A 16,456-nucleotide genomic window follows, 5' to 3' on the forward strand; every position below is an offset into this window, starting at 1 on the left:
TAATGTCAATGCCATTTTTTATGCATTAGGTAAGAAAATGTTCAAGAACAGATAAACAATAAAAATACTCAGTATGGAGGCACAGGTACAAACTGTAAAATGTGTATTTCCACCCAGTGAATAAAAAAAGCTACCGATAAAATACTAATTTAAAAAGTATATCCCATACCTTACTATACTTGATAATCTTCAGAAAGTGTAACGATGGAAAGAAATTGACTATTACCTACCAAACTGAATGCATTTTTTCACTTCATCAGTTTTAATTATTAAGGATTTCAAACGCTGGCCTAGCACTGAGCACAGCAGATCCTGGAGGCTCTTAGATGTCTCAGTTACTAATTAATAATGTCTCAGAAAATAAGACACATACACACAACTGTTAACTGCGTTGCAGCCATCTGCTGGACACACTGAAGTACTGCACTATGCTGCACTCTTTAAGATTAGCATAAAAATTAAACGCTTCAAGGCTGCAGCAAAATAAATCAGCACTGGGAATCTTTTTCAGGGCTACCACGCCCCAGTTGCAGTTTCAAACAAAGGATCCTTAACAAAAGATATAAATACCATGTATGTAGTCACTAGAGTCTTACAAATCAAGTTTAAAGGTGATTTTGAATATATTTTGAAAGTCACCATCATACTTGGGTTTGAAATTAATCCAGGCCTTTCTTTTGCATAGTTGATTATTATGTTGGCCTTACATCATAATAATCTTTGTCATTTATTGCTCTCTAGTTTCTCATGGTTAACCAAGGTTTGTGGTACTTTTTTTGAACACGGAGAGCCAAATTTCAAGTCTGCTTCTTTAAAACTGGTAAGTTATCTCCATGACAATATTTAGTCACAAACTGTTGTCTTAGGTGTTAACTCATGCCAACACTGCAAATTCTTCAGTTATTCCATTATGCTTATTATCCCCCACCTCCTGTAAGCAAATTAGTGCTTGCTTATGAATCACTTTCATGGATTGAATGCAATGACTTTTGAAATTCCTTCACTGCTTCATTCAGGAGGAAAATATAAAAGGAAGAGGGTAACACAATGTCCCTAGGTACATATATAATTTGTCACTTTTTTCTTAATGCCATTAAGTATTGTCTTCTCCCACTGAGACACCAATGCCGCCGTGTATTAAATTTTCAGTGGTGCTTATAATGTAGCTAATCAATCTTGTTGATTTGTGGCATTTCTTCTGCTTTCCAGTGAATAATTTAGTTGACCTCTTGACCTGCTCCTTCTCGAGTAATTCAACTCAAAGCTGTCCTGTGAAATGCATAAAACATTAATAATTAGTACATTTGCAGTACATTAAAAATTTACTTTCAAATTCAAGTTTGAAAAGGAGTTACATCAATTACAATTAAGCAAAAATATTCCTTTATTCAAAGATTTTTTTTTTTTGATAATATCACTTATTTGTACCAAAAGTGGAAAAGCAGTACAGTATTAAATACTGTTGGTAAGTCAACAAATCTCTTCTACCCCAGTGATTTTGCCTCATTAGGCATTACTATTTTGCCAAAATCTGTTAAGCAATTCATAGGAGATAAAAGAAAAGTCTTGTTAAGCAATTCATAGGAGATAAAAGAAAAGTCAACGTTTACACTGAAATAATCAATTATATAAACTGTACTAATTAACCAATCACAAAGCTGTAAAGACATTAAACAGACTTCATGCTAATAGCATTTTACTGTTTATTCAAAAGAAAGTAAAGACAATAATGAATAAGAATAATCTTTTTAACTCTCCATACTATATGTTGTCTCTTTCCCCAGAGATGAATGTACTTTGTTCTCTCAGGCTTAAAATCTGCTTGGGTATGCAGTATGATGAAAAAGACAGGCAAATTAGTACTAGCTGTTGGCATTTGCTGACAAAGTGAAATGGAGTACCTTTATAAAAAATTTCAACATTTCACTGATAGCATTATTGAGATGTAAGCACTATCAATGAGCATGAAAAATAAACTAAACGTGAATATTCTTGAATATTGCATATTCCTGAGTGCTTAGAAAGGCGCCTCTGTATAAATAAAATGTATTATGTTCTTGAATATCCAAGGAAAATCAGAAACAATCTGTTCTGAGGACAGCAAAGAACAAACTAAAGCTATGTCTACACTACTATATTTTCGTTTAAAAATGCAGACACTAGTCTTAGTTTTTGCCTTGAGAGTTGAAAAGGCTTGGTACTGCAGTGTGGACAGGTAAAAACAGACTTCCATTAACACAAACTCTAATCCCACTCTGATTTGTTCCGACTTATTAAATAGAATTTCCCATATTGGAATCTGCTCATTACATCTGATTGATCTCATTCTCTGATTGGTCACCCTTCACAGAAGATGACCATATTCCAACATAGTAGACATAAAAGAGTTGCTTTCAATGGTGCTTGTTGTGCTGCTTACCTGTATACATCTAAATTTTGTTTTGTCCAGTTTGGAGGAGGCATACATGTGCAAAAAGTAACTAATTTACTGGTTGCTACAGTTTTGCAATAATTTCCTTGGCCGGCACTGCTACTATCTCTTCAAGGATTTTCCCAAGATGCGTGCATGCCCAGTGTTGGTGAATGTTTACGTCATATGCGTTTTCTGTCATTTTACTGTGGACAGAGGTAATTTATGTTTAAAAATGTAGCATGGAAGTTGCCTAAGGAAAGAAATGTAAATGGTACTTTGCTTTGGCAGATTAGGCCAGTAAAATGCTCCATATTTAATTTCTTAACTGTAACTATACAGTTGTTGGGTTTAAAAGGCTTTTTAAAATACCCAGCAGCATTATTTTTACAAAAAGTTACAAAAATAATTAAGATGTTTAATGAATGTATTTGTTTTGGTTCAAAATTACTTTTTAATGTAATCAGAATACAGATAAGCAACCTTTCCTCTCACCCAGGATCAAACAGTCTTAACACTAGGGCTGTGGAATGAGAACTCAATTTAGTTATTTCTTTTAAATTACATTTAATGCCTCACTTTTAATTTTGTTTTTAATTAAATTTATCATTTAGGCCTATATTAATAGATAGACAGACAGACAGGCAGACAGGAAGGAAAGGCACTATATGATAGATAGATAGATAGATAGATAGATAGATAGATAGATTTAATTGCCCCCTGGGGGAAATTTGGCTTATTACAGAATCTCTTTAGATAAATAAATAAATAAATAAATAAATAAATAGATAAATTCATTTATATACACACACACACTATGGTCTGAACATACACCAGAATGACTAAATGGGAAAAAATTCAAAAGAAAGAAAACTTCTGACTTGGCAGGTACAGTCAACAGTAAGGCACTATACTGGTGTATTTCTGTTGGTATAAAGGAGCCCGAGTAGAATTTCCTGATACACTTCTGTTGAATGATTGGTTGGCTGAACATACTCAATGTTGGTAAGTCAGAGAGAGGTGATGCAGCTTTGTTCATAATGGCACTCAGGTATGTTTTAATTCTGTCCTTTGCTACTGCCTTCTGGGGGTCCAGAGTGTGTCCCAAAATTGAGCTTGCCCTTTTATTTTTTTTATTTTATTGATTTATTGTAATCAAACAACATTCCATACAAATAGATAAATTTTAAAAAAAATAGGGTTGAAAACAAATCAACCCCCACTCCTGAGAAAGAGAGCATGGCCAGCAGAGTAAAACTTAAAGCTAGTAAAAATAAGTAAATAGATGAATTAATAAGTGAATAAAGATAAATGGAGAAGGAAAAGAAATGGGGAGATAATCTGCTTCCTCAGTGCTTTAAATGCTTATTCTAAAATGTTATTGATTAGATCCTGCCAGGTTTTGAAAAAGTTCTGAGAGATTGCCCTTTTAATTAGCTTGTTGATTTGGTTGTCCTCTCTTGAAGTGATGTTACCAGCCCCACAGTACATCACAGCATAGAAAAAAAAAGAAAATTGCACTGACCACATATTCTACAACTTTGTGATTAAGGATGTCACTATCCACATAAAGGAAACACAGTCTGCTAAAAAACTTTAGATAGCCTTTAGTGTTTAAATCAAAATTGCCTCTCAGATTTTTTTTGACTGTTCCTCCACATTAATATTTAAAGGCACCAATATCAAATACTGCATGTGTTTAAATTAACCACAAATCCTGGTATGGTCCACATTAGCAAATGAACAACAAAAAATTGACATATGTATACATTACAGGTACATCAAGCCAATTATGAAAGTGAAAAGCAAAGGAGAAGACAAAAACTAAATGGAGTGGCTTTTGCCTTTGCCACTTCTATGCAGACACACTACTGGCAGCAGAAGAGAGGCCAGGAGTGATGGTATTATGGAGGGCTGCAGCTGAACAGTTTTTCTGAAGGATTGGAATAGTGTAGATCATACTGTACTTTAAGAACAAAAGCATGCTTCAAGCTTAGCATTAAGAGATCATTGTTCAACCAGTATTCCAAATATTTAAGAAGAGCCTGCAGAAGTAGTTTTACCAGTTGCAGGATCTTTTAACAACTGAATCCATAGAGGTTGTAGTGACACCTAGAGTCGCTAGTAGCGAACAATGAGTGAAATTGTCAGGCTGTTTGGATAGCCGAATGACTCTCCTGACTGCTACTCTATTAAATATATAGTTCCAAAGTGTGTGCATTTGTAGAGGAATGGTATTTAAATCAGCCGCATACAGCACGGCATAACCTGTAAAAAGATACTGTAATATAGTATGACTCTTGGTGGAAGTATTCATTGAATAGAGACCTACAGCAAATGCAAAATTATGCCTGGGTGATAAAGAGTGTAGTATTTAGTAAGGAGATCATTTTAAGTGGTCACTTGCTTTTGCAAATTTGTTATGCACAGAAAATGTTTTTTTTCTGAAACATCCACATAATTGTTTCATCCTGCAATTGACAAATCCATATTCTAATGCAATTCTAATCAAAGCTGATCACTCAGAGTCCCAATTATCTTCTGATTCAAGTGAGACAAAATATGGACTTGCTCAAGGTGAAAAAAAAAAACACAACCATGTCAGTTTTAATATAAATTGGTCCATACTCCTTAGTAAAATTATCTTTTGTTTGAGTGCATAACAATAAGGTATAAACAAAGAAATGTAAAAAGGTGTACTAAGCATCTTACAAAATGCTTCATTGGTGTCAAAGTTGGTAAATTAACTGAATGTTTTAACTCTTGCAATGTGTTTAGCTACTGCACCTATTAATGTTAACAATTTTAAAACACAGACATGTAAAGCCTTGACACCAATGTATACAGTAGTTGTTAAACTATATACAGGAGTTCAGCACTGGCACTGTGTTGAAATTATGTCCTATTAAGAGTTTAAAATGCCTTTACATTGATTAAAAGCATTTAAAAAAATTACTTCAGTGATAACTTAAATACTATTAGGGCTGATGAGCCAAAAGTACTGATTGCTGTTGGTTTTGTAGTTTAATTTGTTTTCTTCTTCTGTATGTTTGTTTCCTTCTCTGCAGTTTTAAAATTAGAAAAAAAAATCTTTAACAGGAAAAACATTAAAATATCTTTCATCTTTTAATGTGGGACTTCACTAATAAGACTAATAATGTCTTAGTAATTTATAATAAACTGAAGACAAACCACTTAATGGTTGTTCGCCTTTATGTGCTCAATACCTTTATGTATAAAGGTGTATATTCTAAAGTGTGTTTATTTCAAAAGCTGGCCTACTCAGAGAACCATAAATGAAATACAAAAGAGTAATGAAGACGTATGCTTCTGTGAGGCCAAAACTTAAAATGCACTAACTTCAGTTATGTAACAAGCAAATTCATTAAACAGTTTACCATTAGATATGTCCTTTGATTATTCTTTTAAAGGAATAGCTTGAAAACTATTAAACCTAAGTTATTTCTTTACAATCATGGTGTTTAAGGCTTTTTTTCCCACACTGGGACCCAGGTACCCATTAGCTTGAGTTATTTTTTCAAAGATTTATAAAATATGTTTAATTTTAGACTGCAGTTTCATGTATTAAATTAATATATACTATGAATATGAAGAAATAATTGACTTGAAAAGCCAAACATCTCCTTCAATGTTGTATTCCTTATTTAGATTTTTTCATAGTAATCAGTTATTGATCATTTATGATTAAAACTGACTTACTGTCTACATAAATACAGAACACCGTATAGAACTATTCTAGACACTTGTAATATGTGAAACATGCAAATCACATTTTCAGGTGAAGTTTGGAAAAATAGTGTATAAAATTCAAGAGAGCAAAAATTGAACATAACTGCAATAGCATCTGTCAAAAGAAGCAACAAGAATACCTGTTTCCGACAAACTTCCATCATGGCTCCGGCTCGTAGCAGGCACCAGACCTCTCCCAGCAAAGAAAAGATGATGTGCATCACATCTAGCCACTTCCCTACAGTTAACATAAGAATAAGCAGTCCACCCATCCGCACAAACACAGTCTGAAAAGCCACTTGTTCACTGGGTTTCTGCTGTTGTTCTTCTGTGAAAAAGAGTAATAACAACAGGCAGTAACAGAAAAGATTTTAAGTTTAATCAAGCGTTTGAATTTATCTGAGTATCTTGGAAGACCTTTAAATTGTTAAAATAAATAAACAGCATCAAGAAGAGAGGCATAAATCCCTTTAAACAAACATATCCCTAACTATGAATGTTCAAAACATTAGCATCAGATGACAATGTATAAGCAACCTATAAAGCATAACTGCAAGATGACAAAGGCTGGTTTTCCAGAACACACTAACATCTTTTAAACATGGAACCCTTCACGCCTCTTAGGTTAAGCACACCATTATAAAGATATACTAATAGCTGCTGCTTGTATCCCAATTTACTTATGGTCCTTCAAAGTTTAATATTTGAAACAAAGTCAACACAACAGGGCTTTAAGTCTGATTATGCTTGCTTCAATTTAACCTGAACTCAGTTTGCATTTACACAAATTATGCATAACAAACAAATCTCCCAGCATTACAGTAAGTCAATGTGTAAAGTGAATGGATTAAGACACTATGTCTTATGTATTCTGCATGTTCTGAAGACAAATATTATAAGAACCACAAAAGTACACAAGTACAAGTACAACACAGACCAAAAAACACCACCTCTCAAAATCAATGTGTCTGAAGACATCAGTTACTTTTTTGTTTGAATTTACTTTTACATATGATGATTTAATGTATGGAAATTTTATTTATAGATTTTATTGTTATTAGTATTAATTGTATTATAGTGTTGGTTTGTGCCCATTTTTGTTAAATAACTCCCAGAAATAAATCTGGACTTTTCCTTGGAAATTTTTCTTAAAGGTAATGGGCACATAACTGAACAATTGGTATGGAAATAGGAGTAAGACGTAGATCATTTAAATTGATTTGTATTTTCTCTTAAATAAAATGATCTTATGGATATATATGTTATGGCCAAAACCCGAAGTTCAGCCAGTTCCTGAATTGGCCGGCTGTTTCGCATTTTGGCCGCGAGGTGTGGCCAAAGTCCGAATTACTAGAAATGACCACCGTATATGCTACTTTGGCCGGCCATTTCGCGAAGTGGCAAGAACTGCGCTGATGTAAGACTGTCCGCTCAAGGTGCGAAGATGCTTCAAAACTTTCAGATGCAGACTCAGAAATGAGTTTACCATTCTGCACGAGAAACTGCTCAAGGCGGATCTTGTTCAGAAAGCGGACACCACTTTAGATGGCCTTCCCCTCACCCAAACACTAACCTTAAGGTCAATAAAATAGGTCCCTGATGTTAAGTCACTATTTTTGGGCTAAAATGATGGCAGAAATGTGAAACCTTTCTTATATACTTAATCTTAATTATTGTGAAACAACCAAGTGGCGCCCGCTTTCTGAACAAGAGCCGCCAAGGCTGCACTCGATGCAATTGCACTACTAAGTGCGCAATAAATCGCTGCTCATGCCTTTTTTCTTTCTGACTTTGGCCGATTGCCCTGTGCCATTTCGCAAACTGTCTGGTCAAATCCCGAAATTGAGGGAAAAGATTGGACATTGGCCCGGTCAATTTACAGCAACATTGGCCATTTCCCGTTTTTGGACGATTTATTTTTTTTTTAACATATTCTTGTTTATTGTGGCATCTTGCACCTTATTACTTTAAAATAAAATTCTACAATGAGAACACAGAGATTTTGGTAGAAACTTATTAACGGCAAATGTTAGGAAGTTTTTCTTCACACCAAAAACCATAGACACGTATAATAAATAAACAAGTAGAGGGGTAGAGAGTGGGACTTTAGGGTCCTTCAGATCTTGACTTGATGTTCTTTTGGAGAATCTAGGTGAAGGTGTCAAGCTTTTTGGGCTGAATTGCCTGCTCTTTGTATAATTGCTCTAATGATCTAAAACCTGAAGCTAAATATAGACATTTAATGCAAGATTGACATGTGGCTTACTTAGTTATGATTCTTTAAGACAGACTAATCTGTCATTTTCCTGTAAGATGTCTCCACTTATTTTTTAATCCTTGTCACTGTCTCATGACTCTGTTTGGTAGTATTGTCTAATTTTTGAAAGAAAGTCTGCATACAATATTTTCTCACCTTGCATGTAAATAACCAAAAGTGTGTAGCATATGGTGAGTGGAGTCCAAAAGCGAACTGCCTCAGAGGTGGACAGGAAGTCCTTGTTGATAAGGTAGATTGATGCCATTCCAGCAACAGCAAAGGTTATCTTTAAAGATGTTGACAGCAGGGATGGGATGGCATGCCAGGAGGTGAGGAGGGTGATGCAAACACCACAGTACCTCTGCTTGCTGTGCAGCTCATACATGGTGCACACATGTTTTACAAGGGAAGACGTATGCCACATGAGGAGACACGCCAAGCCGGCACTAAGTAGCAGGTTAAGTGTGCCATGGGGTGCCCCCTCCTGCAGAAAACTCAAGCTGGTGGTTAAAGCACAACCTACAGAATATTGGCAAAGCAGAAACAACTGGCTGTGGTGGCTGCCCTGAAAAGCATAGAAATAAAGATATGAGCATTATATACTTAAATGATTTACAGAAAGTTGGTTAAAGGATTATGAACACTTATTTCAATGCAAGATGATTTCCAAAAGAATGGATAAAGTACAGGCAATGAATTACCCAGAAATTTTCCTTGTGAAATAAAGTTTTAGCAGAGGAATACACAGAAAACCTATCCAAAGATAGCTAACATTTGAGGAAACTTTCATTAAAAAAAAAAAACCAAAAAAAAAAACAGTATTTAAAGCAATTAACTTGGCAAAAAACGGTCTGGTAATATCACCTACAAAACTTCACACTACACTAATCATTGTAAACATATCCACCAGTAATGCTGACCTACCATGCTTTACCATTGTACACATTAAAAATGGCTGATATCCTATAAGGTTTGCCTTTCCAGAGCCCATTCTCATTGATGTGCCTCCTTCTTTAACAGTTTGAGGTTTCCTTTTCGTCTCCAAACTGAAGAAACACATTATCTGCTATATAAGAATGACTTTAAACAATCCATTTCTTCTTACATCTTCGCTTCCTCAAATGAACTTTGAACTCTGCCTCACTCCAAATTAAACAGTCTTTATTTCTACCAATAGGACTGGGTTTAAGAACACTTCTACAAAAATGCACAGCAAGGAAAGCTACAAACATAACATTTTTAGAAAAGCTGATCTCAAAACATGGATGTTCAAAGACAAATGACCAAATTAGTCTTCTAAAAAGTTTCTGGAGTTCAGGGTTACAGCTTATGTGCAAGTTTACCATGACAAAGAATACAGTAGGACACCTGAATAAGTAGTTCACAGACTACAACAAATAACAATAGAAGAGCTATGCAACCACTAAATGAATTGATACCATCCTAGTCATTCTCTAAAGTATTTAGCAACAAACTGCAAACAACTCATTTAAAACAACTCCCTATACCATCCAACATTGCAAACACTGTAAGAAAACAATAATCATCAAAACAGATATAGTCAGAATTGTTTGTTAAACCTTCTGATTATAGGACTTTTGCTTGAGCAATAAATGCTTTGTTATTCAAGGCAGAACTGCAAAATATCTAAATCCTTTTGGATAAGGGGGCAGAACTTGTTATATTCAGGTACAAAGCCCAAAACAAACAACTGGAATCAAAATTTAATCTCAGGTCAAAGTTCATATGCTGCTGAGAAATTTCTTGTGAAGAAACAAAGTCCATCTCAGCAATCCTAAAAGCTGACTAACCATGAATTACAACACAGCTATCAAGTGGCAATTAACTTTGCACTTATTATGACACAAGGTACCTGAAAACTGTTGCATTATGCTAATACTATTGCAACATTATTACACACACTGTTTTTGAAACAAAGTATCACTATTATTATTGTTTTTTGGTCCACATAAAATTGACTCGTGCAAATGCCATTGTAAACTTAAAATGGTTAGCAGAAGAAATATTACAAGAACAGCTGTGGATTGCTATTGTTCCCTGTCATCTTTAGTGTTTGCAGAGCCCACATAAATTAATATTTTGGTTTTCCGTCCAAATCCATACACGAATAGTTGCCATTGAGGGCAAGTATTAAAACAAACATGCAAATATTCTTAAACACATTTGATCCAGTTTAGGTTCATGATAGGATAGGGTCTTTTGCAATGCAGAAAACCATACTTAGACAGGGCTAACTCTCACACAAGCATGTATAAAAATAATATAAAAAAACTATCAACTTTCCAACCAAGCAGGAGCATTTTGGCTCACCTGGAAGAGGCAACTGAATTCCAACAGCAATCAAAGATGTACAGGACCATGAATCAATATCTACAGTAACTACAGCTTTAAACTACATTATTCAGAAAACTTGCATCACATTCAGTTACTGCTGTTTGCTTCTGTCTGAACTACTATGATGGCACTTTTTAGCTCATAATGTAAGACAAAATTCTAATTGGATCCAACCAAGAGTTGGCATTTTGTAAATGTTTCAGTGCCACTTCAATTGAATGGTCAGTGAACTAATATTTTTAATATAGTTCCCTCCAAGACCAGTAATTTACCTTAGCAGCCAGTCACAAAATGTAAGTCACTACCTATTTGTTTCTCACCTGGTTAGCTGACAGCAAGGAGGATACAGCTCTCAGAGAAAATTCAAGGACTACTAAAGCTCCAACACGGGCTCCAACCAAGGAAAGAATGATCATGAGTACACAGAGGTGAACCGTTTCCACAAGGCGGCCAGGTAAGCGTAGCCTGTCCCGCTCAGTGGACCACATTTCTGGATCGCTAAAACAAATCACAAAAAGCAGCTGTGAAGCACAATAAGTAAAAAGAGTCAATGGTCATGTGTCAGTATTGGGCAACATTACAAAACTCATAGGAATATTGTAACACACTTTATGGGTGACACAATAATTAGAATTCAGTTTCAAGAAACTGAAATATATATAGCAGCATCCATTATTTTTATAAAAACCGTATGATCTACAGTAATTGAAGACTCTGTTGGAGAAAAAAAAGACAGCCTTTCACAATAATATTTCACAAGCACTATTGTGAAACCAAGGATTGTCTTGTCATTGTAGGAAGTCACCCTACACTGTAAACAAATAAGAGACACACAAGAAAGTTGCTGCTACAACTAACTATACCAGTTAAGTTGCAACAAGCCAATAATTAAGAATTATACTCTTCTATGGGTTTTATTAAACTAATAATATCCATATTTTTACAAAGCAGATTCAGTCCAGTTATGTAACCAAAAAAAAAAAAGAAATTCAGTATGCATTTACTGGAAAAATGTATTTTGAGAACCATCAGCACCTTCCTGCAGTCAATGTCTTGAGACACTTTTTTGTAGGAGGGGAAAAATGTTTTGAGTATCATAAGATCACCACCCCCCCCCCCCCTCCTCCAAATTAAACATAGTTTTTGACCTGCAAATGAATAATGCAAAACAAGACAGTAAGCTTTTATATTAAAATATTTTCTTCAAGTCTCTTACAAGTACCATTACAATTTCAAGTTGCTTTATTTAAAAATTGAGCTTACTGTATAAATAAAAAGGTTGACCATATAACTCAGATTTGCACTAAGACATTTCAAAATGTACTTTCACATATTTACAATTTGTTTACAATTTTCCAATAGTTCAAAATTTACCAGTTCTTGAACTCTTTACTCTAAAACATAAAACAGCTTCAAATGAAAATGCAAACATTTCTGAATGTCACCTTAACTGCTTTAATACATTATGAATTCATTTTCATAAGTCATAAGTGCAGTGGGAGGGTAACAATTACTTAAGAAATATTTTCAAATGAGCTTTTGAGGTATCTAAAATTCATTAAGGATACTGCTATAATAATTTGTGTTGAGTTACTTCTGGGAAAGTTCCAGTTAAGGTGTCATCTTCATCAAAAGTACCTTATAGACATAGTGTTCCATATTCAAGTGAAGTTCAAAAACAAGTGTGAGCATTCAATCCTGTATGAATTGGTTTTACATGGACTTCATATTCAAAAGAAATAGAAAGGTTGGAAAAAAATCCAAGCAGGCAAACAATATGAAAACTAAATTGTCTGATTTAAAATTGAATGGATGACAGTCTTAACTTCTGAATATTTTTAAAATGTCACAAAAACCAGACACAACTTCAGGATGTTTTCACATTCCTTTTGCCCAAAGCTCAAAGACATGAGAGCTATGCAGCTGCAAACTGTCCCAATATAAACAAGTGTGGGTGTGTGCATACATGTGCCCTGCAGTGGACTAGTATCCTATCCAATACACATTTTCACATCACAATTAATGCTGTCATGATAGGCTCCTGTACCCACAACCCCTAAAACTGAATTAAGTGATTTTAGAAAATGAGATTACATTTTCTAACTATCTAATAAAATGTAGCACCACGGATTTCACTTTGTTAAGTGCTAGTTTGATTCCATGCTAGTATGACCTGATTGTGAAGCCCGAAACCCATAAGGACTGATTGAGATCATTTATGTTAGGCAGAATGCCTAGAGGGGGGCGGGCGGTCTAGTGGCCTGGAACCCCTGCAGATTTTTTTTTTTCTCCGGCCGTCTGGAGTTTTTTTTTGTTTTTTCTGTCCTCCCTGCCCATCGGACCTTTACTTTTATTCTGTGTTAATTAGTATTGCCTAATTTTACTTTTGTATTTTGTCTTTTTTCTCTTTCGTCATCTTGTAAAGCACTTTGAGCTAAATCATTTGTATGAAAATGTGCCATATATAGTAAATGAATGTTGTTGTTGGCCTGTTCGCAGTGCATTCGCACAAGTTTTTTTCTCTCATAGCCACAATGCATTGTTGATTTGTAACTCTGACCTACACTGGTGCTAGAGAATCGAGGTGATGTCCACCAAAGGGCCAATTTCCTACTCATCATCCATTTCTGCTTTGCACCTGTTGTTGTCAGACTATGCTCAAAGTTTATGTGACCCATACAAAATAAGCAAGTTCAGAAAACAAATAGCCATTCCCTACATTATTCTCTTAAACTCTTCTGGCAGTCTTGAATATGTATATTTTTGGAAGAGATACTTATCCAGAAATGTATTATTTCAGTCCCACCTACTTGCAGAGAGACATATACACATTTCCTCCGTGTGCTCCAGTTTTCTCCCACAGTTCAAAGACATGCAGGTTAGTTGTACTGGCGATGATGAGTTGGTCAGTTTGTGGGTGGATACGTGTGTGTTCACCCTGCCCAAGTGTTGCTGCTGCCTTGCACCTTATGCTACCTGGGATAGGTCCCAGCTGCCCAGAGACCCTACTCTGGATAACTGCATTTGGAAAATGGATAGATGAAGTATCATTTTAACAACATTTGTTTCCCACACATCTTTTTTAGTAATAATCATCTAAGAAATACACTTGAAAGCAAACAAAAATATTTGCTTTATTATTATTATTTAGCCGTCATCATTATGATAATAATCCTGTTATTGGGTCCCAGTACAGTACATATTTTCTAATTTGGGTCCTAAGATTAAAAAAAAGTTTAAGATCCCATGCTTTATACTTTTAAAACTGTTCTATGTGAACGACTCTACACTAAAATAAAGGACTTGAGCTAACATTACTACAAAGCGCCCCGCCCCTGGTCAGATACGGAAGCTGCCGAGGATTCACGAGTGAGGAGTGCAGATTTTCGAAAAAGAAAGCAGAAAAACCCCGAAATTGCATTTCCGTCTGAAACATAGCAACTGAACAACTTTTTTTGCACCTCTTTTTTTTAATAAGATTCTTGACACTAACAGAAATATGGATACATACCTTAAGCATTTGATGAACAAGTGGACTCTCATTAAATTGCATAGGACTGCGATGCCGCAAGCGCCGATAAGTCCTAGAAACAAAAGCGAAACATTTATTCTAACACTGTTAAGCAACTGTTTTACAATGCTATAATTAGTCTTCAAATCGTGCGTATCCAAATCCTCCTTCCTTACCTTGCAGTAAGCTGTCCACCGGGCTGCTGCCCAGGCACAACCAGGGCAGGCCGTTCCAACCGGGCAACCAGGACCACAGGAAGGAGAACATCCCCATTTTCACAAAGTTCACACAAGCGGCTGTCGGATAAAAAAGAAGTTTTAGCAAAAGTCCGAGAAGCTCGGCGTCCGTTCGTGTTGTCTTCCCGACAGAGACGCGCCACCTGCGTGCGTAAGACCAGGTTCAAAGGTTACCATGGCGACTGCCCTAGTGTCCCGGGCGGGAAGGCACATGAGAGCAGAGGGGCGTTTAACCTGTCAGGAGAGAGCTGGAGAGCGCAGCTATCGAGAAACCGGCGATTCGATATCATATAACTGGATACGTTTTAATTTTCGGTTTGCGGAAATGAAACTCTTCAGGTTACGGAGTGATGCAAATTAACCGTTAGGATATAAGGAGATATATAGTTAGTTAGGTAGGTAGATAGATAGATAGATAGAGGGTGTGAGTGAGAGACAGAGTAAATCACGGCGACGCTAGGGGCTAGTTAGAGTTGGAAAGAAAGAGCATGCAATACTAATTACAGAATGGATGTTGTTTCAAATAACTGAACAAACCATGTCACGTTTACTTTTTGTGACGACGTTTTGTTAACCTGTTATAAAACACTTTTTTCCCCCCGAAAATGGCGTGCGCGGATTATATGGAGAACCACAAAATTCCGTCGACAAAAATTGACCTTAAGAGTAGTGAGGGCAGCTTGTACAAGTCGTGAAATGCGATACAATTAAGAATAGCCTGATGTTGGGTGGGCGGCACGGTGGCGCAGTAGGTAGCGCTGCTGCCTCGCAGTTGGGAGATCTGGGGAACCTGGGTTCGATTCCTGGGTCCTCCCGGCGTGGAGTTTGCATGTTCTCCCCGTGTCTGCGTGGGTTTCCTCCGGGCGCTCCGGTTTCCTCCCACAGTCCAAAGACATGCAGGTTAGGTGGATTGGCGATTCTAAATTGGCCCTAGTGTGTGCTTGGTGTGTGGGTGTGTGTCCTGCGGTGGGTTGGCACCCTGCCCAGGATTGTTTTCTGCCTTGTGCCCTGTGTTGGCTGGGATTGGCTCCAGCAGACCCCCGTGACCCTGTATTCGGATTCAGCGGGTTGGAAAATGGATGGATGGATGATGTTGGGTGCAAACCGTTTTATACTTCGCCTACCAGTCACTTTGAACTATTGTAGACACCGGATGCTGACTTTATTAAGGAATGCTATTAAAAAGCCTGACTGAAATTTCAGCTTTTTTTGCGTCATATGGCATATTTACCGGGGTACTGGACTTCAAATTATTAGGTTGGTAGTTTAGTTACTGTCATTCACTGTATTTGAATATGTCTATCTGCTAGTTCTGTGTATGTGCACATATGAAAACTAGTACAGTAAATCTGCAAAGTGTTTTATTGTGGTTCTCACTGAGGACAAGGCAGCACATAAAATTAGGACTGTCGATTTGTTCATGAAACCTCACTAGTTGGTTGCTGCTTCTTGTCAGATTGTATCATGTCTTCGGCACTTTGAAACCTATGTAAAATGTTGGTTTAGTACAGTGTTTCTCAACCTTTAAGTATTTGCGACCCGAGTTTTCATATCACTTTTAATCGCGCCGCCCTAATGTTTTTTTGAAAGGAGCCCACTAATACCAATTTGTTCTTTTTTTAATTAATGATATAACATAGATGCATATTTTATTATACCTACTTAACTTTTATCGATATTTATCTAACTCTATATTTATTTTTCTAGTATCAGAATGTAGTTTAAGTTAATTTGTTTTGGTTTCAATAGATATATTTTTCATATTTTCGATTCTTGTTTTCTTTTTTTCACATCTAGTTTTTGAAAGGGGTCAGTATGACACAAATGTGCAATAGTGGGATTAGCGGTGGTTTTCTATGAGGTCATTCCTAAACAGACAGTTAGAAATCTAATCTGCACAATTGCACAGATAGACTCTTTGCATAGATAGATAGATA

The 16,456-nt window shown here is 36.1% G+C and overlaps 1 protein-coding gene across 1 annotated transcript; it reads right to left on the reverse strand.

Moving 5' to 3' along the window:
• Positions 1-239: 239 nt before the first annotated feature.
• On the reverse strand, positions 240-14,746 carry tmem82 (transmembrane protein 82). Its single transcript, XM_028807925.2, has 6 exons — positions 14,460-14,746; positions 14,284-14,356; positions 11,093-11,270; positions 8,574-8,982; positions 6,301-6,488; positions 240-1,269 (listed from the first exon to the last, which is right to left on the reverse strand). Exons 1-6 carry the CDS (start codon positions 14,554-14,556, stop codon positions 1,171-1,173), a joined length of 1,044 nt encoding a protein of 347 aa, XP_028663758.1. The 5' UTR covers positions 14,557-14,746; the 3' UTR covers positions 240-1,170.
• Positions 14,747-16,456: the final 1,710 nt, after the last annotated feature.

This window comes from Erpetoichthys calabaricus, chromosome 8, assembly GCF_900747795.2.
Source record: "Erpetoichthys calabaricus chromosome 8, fErpCal1.3, whole genome shotgun sequence".
Classification (NCBI taxonomy): domain Eukaryota; kingdom Metazoa; phylum Chordata; class Cladistia; order Polypteriformes; family Polypteridae; genus Erpetoichthys; species Erpetoichthys calabaricus.

What these genes read in the sequence shown, in the direction of transcription:
- tmem82 (XM_028807925.2), bottom strand. Translation starts at nt 14,556, where the DNA reads ATGGGGATGTTCTCCTTCCTGTGGTCCTGGTTGCCCGGTTGGAACGGC. An exon ending in TTGTTCATCAAATGCTTAAG is followed by an intron (nt 11,271 to 14,283) that starts GTATGTATCCAT and finishes GATTTGTTTTAG; the next exon opens with CGATCCAGAAATGTGGTCCA. An exon ending in TTTGGTTATTTACATGCAAG is followed by an intron (nt 6,489 to 8,573) that starts GTGAGAAAATAT and finishes TCTTTTTCACAG; the next exon opens with AAGAACAACAGCAGAAACCC.